The 12,594-nt window shown below is 37.7% G+C and overlaps 1 protein-coding gene across 2 annotated transcripts in view; it reads left to right on the plus strand.

The window, feature by feature from the left end:
• Positions 1-12,594, plus strand: part of TBL1X (transducin beta like 1 X-linked) — a 171,738-nt gene that overhangs the window by 113,230 nt on the left and 45,914 nt on the right. For both annotated transcript variants that reach the window (XM_063126363.1, XM_063126362.1), the window contains exon 4: positions 8,264-8,368. In XM_063126363.1, the coding sequence (XP_062982433.1) occupies positions 8,311-8,368 (58 nt within the window). In that variant the 5' untranslated portion in view covers positions 8,264-8,310. The remainder of the gene's footprint in view (positions 1-8,263; positions 8,369-12,594) is intronic.

The following is a 12,594-nucleotide window of genomic DNA, read 5'->3' on the forward strand; positions in this document are numbered from 1 at the left end:
TGTACAAGAACAAATAAAAACAGAATAAAACACTTTAAAATAGATTTCAAAAGGTGCAAAATGTACAGTAAATTGTTGCTAGTCATTAAGGAAAGGTTTCCTGGAATAATGACGTTTTCAGGAGGCACCGAAAGGAATGACTTACATAAAATGAGCATGCAGTTTAGAATGCCAAATATTCCCTGGTGGATCCATATTGCAAGGGAAGGGTTAGTTGTCTTTCAGCAAAGCTGATCTGCTATTGCTGATCTTTTTTTTTTTTTTTTTTTTTTTGAGGAATCCCTGATACCCCATAAAGCCCAGATTCCCCACAAAGCAGTTTGAAAATTACTACTCCAAGTGGAGAGGAACCCACTGAATATCATATCTATTCACAAGACTGCTCTTGATATGGGATGATCTCAGGTAATGGCGGAGGAGAGTATTGGGGAATTAAGAGCTATACTTACTATTTTCCTCCAATTGCTCTCAGTATACCGGATATGCAGCCAATTGCAGGGAGATGATGAGAAGAGGAGCAGACACCTCCCTTCTGGAAGTTTTATCTTTGCTCCTCATTTGGCTAAAATAAAAATAAAAAAAATACAGGTGATAGTTTCTCTCTCCTGTGATGTCTGTAAGGCAATGGATAAAGCTATGTATTTTTATTTCAACCACACTTGAGCCCTTTTCTAGGCTTCATCCAGAAGAACATTCTGCTGATTATGGCTGTACAAAGGGATGCTTCTAATGATCTTTTGGAAGCAACTCAGAGTGAATTAATGAGCCAAAGGCTGGGTTCTATGTGAAAGGTGTGGTTTTAAAGGAGGGGTATTGTTGATTAGTAACCACTACTTGTAAAACATCTGACTAACTGTATTACTGGTTGATCTCTTAATGAAGGCCTTTAGCACCAAGTTGGTTTAAAGTGCTAGACATTAAATAAATTGCTTTGGTTTTCAGTCCATACCAGGAGATTGGTGAATTATCTGTACAGTAAAGGAAGAGACTGGAGATCCATCATGTTTAATAAATTGGTATTTCATTTGAAGTTCTTGGATTGATTGGATAGCTGATGAAATCACTCAATTTGTGCCGTGAACTTCCTATGAGATCACTGATTAGAAAACGAATGAATGGTGATGCTAACATACTAGCATGTGGATTATGTTATTAATCTATATAATGCACACTTCCATTTTTGTTAAATGTGGCATGTTGCCCCTGTTCAGATGACACACTAAGCCATGGTGATTAAGCATTTTGAGCTAAACATTATGGCTTAGCATCTTGCGTGAACCATTCCTACCCATGGTGGCTACGTAACACAGTTTCAGCATGCTCATTAACTATTTGGTGCAAAAGGGTTAGCAGCCTAACCATGGCTTAGTGTGTTGCCTGAACAGGCCCATTTTGTTTGAACAACCATGTGAGGTAAGCCCATTATCCCGTTTGCAGATGTGGATCTGAGCTGCCAGTTTAAAAAAATGTTTTCTATTATTATTATTATTATTATTATTATTATTATTATTATTTGTATCCCGCTTTTTGCCCAATACTGGGCCTCAATCATTATAATTATTTTTGTACTCCTGAAAACCTTGGGCTTTCCCCAAGCCTGTGGATACCTTCCTCTTGTCTGTGGGCCATATAAAGATCCACATTCAGAGAATGAATTCACTATTAGAATGTAGAATATGGTACATCACTATGCAGGAACTTTTTCCAGAGACTTTCATCTGGTGGATGAAACATTAGATGTGTTCCAGTAGAGATGGGATAGTGAAAGAGGGGCATGTGTGAGGGAGCAAAGAGAAGACTAGCAATTTCTTTGCTTCTTTTCTTTATAAATAGACTTCTGTTTCTACTTGTATCAGACATCAATGTGACTCTTTGTCCTGTGATGCTTAATCATGGAATGGTAGAGAAAGCAATTCTCAGTACTGCTGCAGCTGTGAAGTTACCTCAAAGGGGAGAATTTGGGCTTTTCTTTTTCTTTCCCTTAAAAGATTTGGGCAGGTAGTTTGAGTACACAGATCCTCCTATTGATGTATATTGTCCTTAACGTTTGAAATCTAAATAACGGAAACAATTTAAAACAACAACACATGGCTACAGTTCTAAATTAGGATCTAACAAATAATAATAATAATAATAATAATTAATAATAATAATAATAATTAATAAATAATAATAATAATAATATTTCTTACCCGCCTCTCCATTTTGATCGAGCCAGGGAACCACAGTAAGTACAAAATACATAAAATACTGATTAAAAACATAGTATAAGTTGTTAAAACAAAAAAAAATACTAAAAGCATCCTAATGTCTTCATACACACTTTTCCCCCCTGCAAAGAATCAGCTTCAAATGCCAGGGGTTGTATATTAATCTCCGAGTGTATCTGAATTCCCTCTCTCAAGTTATTCTTTGCTCTAGCTATCTCATAGACTTAAGACAGCTAAGAATATTTAAAAATGAAACTTCTGGTAAAATAATCCAAATGTGAAAAACAACCTGCCACTAAACATCTGGCCTGTATAAAAATAAAGATGTCCTACATCACCTCCAGAAAGTGATCTGGAAAATAAGTAACATCTGGCAATCCTATAAATAGGCAAGGCTTGAAAATTCAGAATTTAAAGGATCTTAGAAAAAGGATTCAAGATTGTTGTTGTTTTTAAATATTTTGATTTTATAAAACTTACTTTACACTAGCTTACTCTATGGCTGACAGCAGTGTGTGTGTGTTTGTAAGAGAGATGGTAGCCTATGGACTTGCTTACCAGTACTCATGTGCTTAGAAGCTATGCACTGGTGTAGTGATGTTTACTATCTTCAGTAGTCAAAATATGTCAAACTATAGTTCAAGTGAATCAAGATGCTCAGTATTTTTTATGCAAGAAAAGTCTAAATTTTGACGAACTCCTTGATTTTTGTACTCTGCATTTTTGTCTTAACTTCTGTTTTTGGGTTATTATGAATTGGTTGTTGCCGAGCAAATGTATCCTACAGCATGCTGAGACCATAATCTTGCAGAAATGATACCCTAACCTAACCATTGTCCACTAGAGTATTTTGCAGCAATTAAAGACATATTCATTGTTATGTTCCAGGCACCTTCTCCCACAGTTCCTGGCAGCCCCGCCTTAAGTACCTGGTGTTGCTGGTGGGCGGGGACAGGAACAGTTCAGGCTGAGGCGCGGAGTCCATTGGTGTAGCTGGACAGGCAGCTCCTTCCTGAGTAACGCTTCCAGGCACCTTCCCATGGGCAATCATTCTTCCGGCAGGCCTACCCAGTTGAATTTTAAGATGCTTTTTTTTAATAATGTGCTGCTTTTAATAATGTATTAGTCTTAAATGTTTTAATTAGTTATATGTATTTTGTGGTGTTTGCATTTGTGTTGTACCCCGCCTCGACCCAGAGGGAGAGGCGGATGATGATGATGATGATAATGATGATGATGATGTTAAGATGTTACTTTGGTACAATAATTTTGTCTATTTTGTTGGAGGCTCCCCCAACCCTTTCTCCCAAATCCGATCACTTCCCCTTAATTGTAGCAATCTCTAAAGATAGAAAGAGGTCAGTGATAGGTTTTTGCTCCTGAACAATCCTGAGATGGTTGGACCAGGGACCGGATATTGCATGCACAGAACAAGTGCTTTATGGGCACTATCTTGGGGTGTGCAGAAGGTTAGTCCACCTATGGACCTCTTGTCTGATTTCAGGTGAGGCCAGAACACTGGGTCTGGGATTCTATCAAACAGTGGTAGTGGTGGTAAAGTTTAGTCTGTAACAGAAAGGCAGGTGTTCTTAAACTAGATTGCATATGGGCTGCTTTCTCTGAATCTCCAAACCGTGATTTGGAGGATTGGGAACAACCTCTGTGCTCACACTGTCTTAATGGAATATACCCTTAATGATCTCATGTTCTGTTTCATAGAATGCTTCCAAGTTTGATCAAACCACAGTTTGCTGTTGATATCCAAAATGGCAAATCCTATTATAGTGAAAGCAAAAGTAGACTATACAAAATTGAACTCAGCCACCCTTACGCTAACCTGTGCAGGATCCCGAGAGAAATAAAGCCTTCTACATCCAGTCTCCCGACAACAGTCTCCCGACACAGAAGACCAAAATGCCCATAATGCAAAGGAAGAAAAGATCTATTGCCTTGCTTGTGAATATATAATAGCTTGCCTGAGCAAAAATGGAAATAACTTGGCTAGACTATCTGCTCTGATCACAGCAACGTGTGTATATTAACTTCTGTACTCAAGATGTGAAAGGTTATTCATTTCCAAACACTGGTAGAGATAAGCATCTCTGCCTCTTATCTGTGTGCCTGCCTCACTCTCCATCTTCCCTGAACTATTAGCACTGAGCGCTTTTCCGCATGTGAGCATCTCTGGATTGAGCCATTGTTCAACCTAGCAGGTGATTGCTGGTGCGGTGGCACCTGTGGCAGTGTAGGTGGGAGGAACAAAAATAATCTCATTATTTCTGGCATACTAATAATGTCAATGAAGATATAATCTGATTTACTTATGTCAAGCAAATTCCCTTTTCACTGTCTTCAAGACAAAAAGTATTTTTATATTCAGAGAGAACTGCAATAATAATAACTGGAAATGCAAAAGTAGCAAGTTTTGAAGGAAGATGGTAGTGTGTGGAGGTGGGGGTGTAAGTAGTTTTATAGATACAATGATTTTCCTTTGGTTTCTAATCCATTTAGTGAAGGTATTCTAGATCTTAAGAGGCAATAATAAAAAGGAAATTTGCACATAAATATTGGTGCCAAGAGCTGTATTTTATTAATATTCGTAACTTTTTGGCCAGTTCCAATATACAATATTTGCACTCACAGAATGGCTTTTCAATAGGGGAATATGTGTATAAGTAGTTTATTGGAACAGAAAGATGACACAATCGCATGGCCTTGCAGCTATTCAGAAACAGCTGCCACTATTTGAGGAAGTTGCACAGATCAACTGTTAAAATATATGCACCCTTATAAATCCAGTTCCACTAAAACACAAGGGTTTACAATTTTAAAACTCAAGTGTTTAAAATTTACATTTTTCTTCCTGTGGTTGTCAAACTGAAATTATTTTTCTGTAAATTGTACCAGATGCAATCCCAGACATGCCAGAAATTACTCAAGAAATCTGTGGAAGACCACACACTAGATCCCTTAAGGGCTGTAATGTTCATTCATGATCATTGGGTGTTGTTCTCTAAGGACATATATAGGAGAATGTTATGAACAAGTGGGTTATCAGTGTAAGGTTTCCAGGATCAATAACATGGAAGGATATGAATAATCAATTCCAATGTAATTTATACGCATGTATGTGTTGATTGAGTGACTTATTAGAACACAGAATATTGCATTGGAATCTAATTTTGTAGCCAAATCTCTGAATACTGCAGAGCACTGAAATAGTGTAATTCATGAATATTTTTGACAGTTTAATTGTTTTATATTGAGATGTTGCAAACCAGTGCATCGCAAGTGTTGGTTGTAAAAATACTGAATTCATACTGGGTTATATCCAATAACCCAGTATGGGTGTGTGTGTGTGTGTTCAAGGAGTGAGAAAAGGAGGAGAAAGTCCTGTTGCATGCTTGGAAATCCACTCTCATGACATTTGATTGTAAATTGAATGATGTGGGAGATTTTTAAATGGAAACATCTAATTGCCACAAGGCGTTTTTGTTTGGCTGGATGCATGGTGCATCTAAGAATTTCAGTTTTTGCTCAACTGCCTTGGGACAGTTTAACAACAAGAAAAAGCATTAATATCCTGAATCTAAAGATGTAACTGTGACAGTGGTTATCATTCAGTGCAATACTCTCATGTTTAGGTTTCGTATCAAGTTAAATAACTTGTGAATTGGAATTACTGCCATAGATGATACCATTGTGACCAAAATGTTTGTAGAAAGGATGAAGAGTTTAGTCGTGTCATGTCCACCATATGCCCAGTTCTGTGTGATGAAACACCTTTGCGTAATACTGGTATTGTCTCAAATAACAATAGTGGTTGTTCCAAGTTGACTAACTTTGATGCAGCAAGCTCAGCACACAGCACACCAGCACAACTCAACAAGTCACAATTTTGCACTGGTGTGACAATAATTGTTGCATTGGTGGTATCCTATCAGCGCAAAGCTTCTACTGCTTGTGGAAACCCAGTTTTCACCACTACACAAGGGTGAAATCCAAGTGTGATTTGATGTGCACAAAGTATTCTGCAAGGCATTGCACAACTCATTATAACTTCATTAGGCTAGGTGTTGCATGTGCTCACTGGGTTGGCTGTTTTGTTAGTGGTTGTACAATCACTAATGGAAGAGCGCCAACTCTTGTAAGTTTTCTGTTCATGTAATGTTGGATATAACCCAGTACTCATATCAAGAAGCATTCCCTGGGTACAGGACAGGGCTTTAAGGTAATTTAAGATAACAATACAATTTGGGGCCTGGGTGTACCTTTGAATACAGTCCATTTCTGTCTTCCTTTAAAGAATATTCCTCATGGGCTCTACATTTTAAAGATGTTGGGGTAGGGTAAATTATGTGTGGTCTTTTAATCAGACCGTTAATTAGAAAATCATATGTGTTCCTTTCCAAAGAAGTGAAAACCTTTTAACTACAGATAAGATACCAGGCTTTTCTTCAAGAAATATAAAATAAAATTAAAAAGGAGTTTACTTACTATTTGTATTGTGTGAAGTACAAATTATTGCAATGATAAAATTGATACTTAGGGAGAAGTGTCCTAATTTATCATAATTGGAAAACCACATGGGGGGAATCAATCTGAATGGTTGATGAATTATATTAGGGCAGTGAAATAAAAGCGCCACACAGCTCCAGAGAAATGCTCGCATAAATAATGCAAAGACATCTGCTAGAGTCATGCATGACCTTCAGCTTTGGGGAAACCTGTAGACGAGTGTAACTGACTTAAAGCAGCAGATGCTACTCTAAGCAGCAGGCATTTCTGAACAAGAGTTTCACTGAGCAAAGGGTCTCTTAGTTGCCAGAAAAGAGACCCGTGCCAGATATGAAGCAAAGAACCTGTAGGAATCTACTCTTTAGCCTATGGTTTAGTGCAGTTTTGTGTGATGTGGTTTTTTTGAGAAGGTGTAATGAAAATATTGGACTTGTTAGGCTAAATATTGAAAAAGTAATATTTTGAGAGTTGCTTGTTTTGAAAGGAAAATAAACATGACCCCCCAATACGTTGTGTGTACATAATTATTTATTTTAAAGTACTTTATTTTATAGATATATTTTTAAGCTTATGTGATTGCAAATCACTACCTACCTGGTCATGGATAAACTATTCTGTTTCTATAGGTATTGTTTCATTACTGAGTTATGGAATCTGTACCGATGTGGCTTATTTACCACATGATAAGGACATTTGATTTTTCAGTGGTGTTTGTTGATTGCTTCCTCGCCTAGTGGCTCTCCTAGTCTTGCTACTTTGGGTTCTTTTTACTTCCTGCCTCAAAAATGCACATTCTTCAGATGACCATATAGTTTGCATAGCGCAGATAAGGTGTAAATAGCTGTGTCTTGATGCTTTAATCTGGGGTTGGAATAATGTGGGTCTGTATGACCCAAATGGACGCACCACATTGCCAAATAAGCCAAAGTGCATTATGCCTTGGTAATTTGTTCTAAATACATCCCTGCTGTTTGTTCTTCAGTATTTGCTTGTGGATTTTAATATTACATTAACTTAGCACAGGATAAGCAACCTGTTGCCCTCCAGATATTTTGAACTACAACTATCATCAGCCCCAGCCAGTAAGGCCAATGATCAGGGATTATGGGAATTGTATTCTAAAACATCTGAATGGCACCAGGTTGCCTACCCCTGACCTATCGAGTCAGAGGAATGGATGGTGGAAGAAGGCATCCTACTTGACCTGTTAAAATAGAGTCAGACTGAGCTATAATGGTAGGTGCTACAATTGTAGGAGCAGGAAGCAGCCATATTGCTGGAGTGTTGGAAAACATAAGTTGCAACTACAGCTTTGTCTTTCAAAGCTTTAAACATCAAACTGTAGAAAAACATAGAGGTGCTTCAGATGTTTTTGGCCAGTTCATGTTGACGAACTTATAATATAAACGAATGTTTATATTATAACTAATAATAAACTAATAACTAATAATAAACATTTAAACTAATGTTTACATACACATGTAAGTGATGATGTATCAAAACAAAATGTTTTATTGTTCTTCCTCTTTGAACAGAGCGTGGATTCTTCTTGCAAACCTCATCATATTGAGGTGGGGCTAAGATGAGCATAACCAGTGACGAAGTGAATTTCTTGGTGTATCGCTATCTCCAGGAGTCAGGTAATTTGTTTTCCATAACAATGTACTATATGTCTTTGGGAGTGCTTTTACAGAGTAATTTTGCCAGTGATTTCCAAATTATATTGTGAATTTTATCCACAGCAGATGTTTCCTTTTATTTATCCTTGATATGGTTTGTTTTTGTTTACTAAGATACATATATCCTGTACTTTCCATTCCATTAAAGAAATGCTTGAGGCTGCTAAAAACATTTCCATTAAAATCTATCAGAATGCAATAAAAACAATACCCCCAAAAAAGCAGCTAGGGAGGAACAGTCAATATAATACAGTGTCACAATATACCATAGAAACAGAAGTCATTGACCAAAAGCCCTATATAACAATATTGTTTTTATCAATTGGTGGAACACCTACAAGGAAGAGAGAGGATACAGGGTGCCATAACAGAGAAGGCCCTGTCCCCTCCCACATTCCAGTTGATTATGGGATATAGAACAGGATGTCCCCAAAGCACCTAAACAGCAGGATCATGCAGGAAAAGGAAGGCTTTAGATACATCAATCCTAAACTATTTTAAAGGTAATAAGCAGCATGTTGAATTGGGCTCAGGAGCAAATGCAGCTGATGCAATAGTGGAGTCATATATTCTTTATAACATGTTCCTGTTGAAACTCTCATTGCTGCCTTCTGCACCAGGTGAAGTTACCGAGCACTCTTCAAAGTCAACTCCACAAAAAGCACGTCGTCACAGTAGTCTAAGCTGGATATGACAAAAGCATGTGTGTAATGTCTCACGGGATGGATGCAGCAGGCCCAAGCTTTTCAAAACTACTTCTGGCCACAGCTGCTAACTGGATATTCAGGAACAATGCTGGGTCCAGAGACACTCCCAGATAATGATCATAGAAGTTTAAGGACAATGCTGGAAATCATCTGTGTAGATCCATTTTGATCTTTGTGTAGATTCATTTAAAGATACAATTCTGGCTTCCGTATGTCTCAGAATTTTGCTAAAGATTTTAGCCGTCAGATAGTTTCATAATATGCATTCCACTTTTTTTTAATCAATTAAACATAATTTTTCTATGTACATGCTATATATTATGCTAAACTTCATTCTCCTCCTCCTCAATTCAGAACCACAGTGTTGCCATGGTCATGCTACAAAAGCAAATATAGACTCACATAGTTTTAGTCTTGATTTTTATAACCTTCTACTCATTTCAGCATGTTCTTCCCTTACAGTTATTTTATAAATAAATGGTTGGGAGGGGGAATCCAGTTTTTGCGGGCAAAGGAAGTAGAAACTTAGAGCACAGAAATTAGGGGCTGGGTTCATAAAACAGGCCATATACATACTCCTGGATCAATTCTCCCACTGAACAATTTTTTTTCTGTCTTGTCTGGATTTAATTTTAGCTTGTTTGCCCACATCCAGTCCTTTGTTGCTCCCAAACACCTGTTGAGCACTTCTACTGCCTTTCTGGGATTGAATGAGGAAGAGATATAGAGCTGGATGTCATCAGTATGTTGATGGCGACCAGACACGTTTTCCTTTTGTTTTCGTGTCTCCCGACCTTGTTTTCCAGCCCCTTTTCCCCATCAGCACTGCAAGTTCTGGTTCTCATTTTACCTTATTTAATTGGTCATGAGAGCTGTATACTAGCACTTTCATGCACTCATTAGAAAAAAGTGACTATATCTGCAAATGGAAGTGAAACTAAGAATTTCCCCCCAAAATCCAAGACATTTCTAAAAGAATGGAAAGTAAGAGGAATAAAATATGTAAAGAGTTGCTTTTATTGCATTTTGTGAAAGGTCTGTCAAACATCGTGAGAGATATGGTCTTGTTGGTTAACCATCTTGCAGTACAATCCTATATATGCCTATTCAGAATAAGCCCCACTGAGTTCAATGGGTCTTTTACTCAGGTAAATATAGCTTCTGCAGATGAGCCAGGTTGTGTGACTCCTGGGAATTGGAGTGTAGAACTAAGGCTTGTGCTCTTAAGTAATTTGTTCTAGATTAATAAAACAGGTTGGGGGTCAGCACATGGCGACCTCGGGCCCCACCAATGCTGATGGTTATTTCTCAGCTGGGGCTGAGAAGCTACCATGTTAAATTTCCCTTTAATGCCTTGGAGTACATAACATAGTGTCATTCTGGGACATCGTGGGAAATCGTGGCAGTTTCCCAGGTGTTTGTCACTGCTGTTCTTCCCTGCCTCCATGGCCGGGGGCAGGGAAGAAGGCATCAATATTGGAGGGACATAATCATGAGGCACTTTGCTAAGGGCCCTCTCAACCTCTGAGCTAACCTGAATAGAACCTGTACAATTCCAGATCTAATTGTAGTTGTGCACCTGACATACAAGAAAGTAACTTGTAGAATTGGCACCTGTGTTTAGATAGGATTGCTTGGCAAATTTAATTTTGCATCTGTGCTACTTTAAAAAAAAAAGGAAAAGAGCATAACTTTTTGAATGATTTATTTGGATAGAATTAAGATTTATTTGCTTCTTAGAAATTATTTTTTTCATCATAGGACTCCTGCCCTAGAATCTGAATCCTTGGCGGGCAACATGCATAAGAGTCGGCTGGCATTTTTGAGCTGCATTTTCCCAGACGTTAGTTATTCTGGAAGCTGCTGATGGCATGTTTTTAGAATGATTTAATAACTGAATAGAGCAGTTTGTTGTGTCCCAGATTAGGATGAATTAAGAAAAGAGAGTTTACTGTCTTGGCAACTGAAAAGGCTATGGTGACCATCTATGGAAAATTTCAGTGTTTGAAAGCCTTGTGTAGCTCATTACCTTGTGTCAACAGGGATGGCCTATTCACTGTTGCTTGTTACAGGTGGTTATTATGACTGACTGCAGAGCACAGCTTAGGGCAAAATCTGTTAAGTATAATTTTCCTTGCCATAAAATGAACCTGGATACTGTCTCCATTACCTCCTTTAACCTTTTTTTTCCCCTCCCAAGGAAGGAGCTGAAAAATATTTTTCATCTGTTTGGGTAAAAGGGGGATCTGTTTTTGCCTTGGCCATATTGAAAAGATCTCAGGTTTTATACATCTGCATATGTAATTATAATGAATGGTTGAATCTGTGGTGCTCTTACCTTCTAATATCGCATTATACAAAATGGAAAGAGAATTACTTTAATTGTATTTTGTTTCCTTCTAAAAGCCTGTGATTAATAAGGAGGTTTGCAGAACCGCTAAATGATGACAATATAAATTTCCCCCCTAACTTATTAAATTTATTGAAAGAATTTTCCCAGTTAAAACAATTCCCCTCCTCCTTTGACAGATGACTAAATTCTGAGTAGTTCTAAATCCTTGGCAGATACAGACAGGATCAGCTATCCAGCTAAAGAGCTGTATATTACACCCAGTCACACACACACTTCCTTGTTTCCATGGAACTTAGTAGACAGACGTGAACTATAATGTTGACAGCTGAATAAAGTACAACAAGCGGATCCTTTCTTGTCCATTCCCAGAAACTGTGGGATGGCTTGTAATACAGGATGTATTTCCTGGACCTCTGGAAATAATTGTTATAAACACAGTAATTACCATCTTAAAAATAATACAATATTATTTATAGTAGGGGGACAAGGGAGAAGGCTGAGAGGTAATTGCTTGCCTATAGCCATGTACTAGGGCTCAAACTACACATTATATAGGTGATCTGCGATTGGATCTACCCAGATAATTTTGATCTACGATTGGATCTACCCAGATAATTTTCCTCTTCTAAAATCAGCTGCAGAGGTCCCAATTCGGACTAAGTTGTAGTTCAACGAAGAACATTACGATCTCACATGTAACTTCTCATTTTGTCCCAGAATTCATAGCTTAGGCTATAATCCTTTACTCACTTGGAAGTGAGCTCCATTGAACTCAGTTAGACTTACTTTTGAGTAGACGTGTATAGGATAGGGTGGCCACATGAATCGCCAAAAAAGAGGAAACACATCTCCGAAAAAGACGACAAAAGTGGATACAGTTTTGCATAAAATGTGTGTATGCTAATTTATATGTATAGCTGCACATTTAGAAATAATTATAGTAATTTAAGTGGAAATACAATACTTCTCACCATAGTGTGGAAGACTGTAACCAGATGACCTAGCCATGGCTAATTTAAGTTTCATTGATTTCACTGTGTCTACTCTAAGCATTAACAAGCATGGGTCCAACTCATTGGCATTAAAGATTTGTATTGTATATTTCAACTGTGTTTGCTTGTTTACCT

Source organism: Elgaria multicarinata, chromosome 5, assembly GCF_023053635.1.
Source record: "Elgaria multicarinata webbii isolate HBS135686 ecotype San Diego chromosome 5, rElgMul1.1.pri, whole genome shotgun sequence".
In the NCBI taxonomy this organism is placed as follows: domain Eukaryota; kingdom Metazoa; phylum Chordata; class Lepidosauria; order Squamata; family Anguidae; genus Elgaria; species Elgaria multicarinata.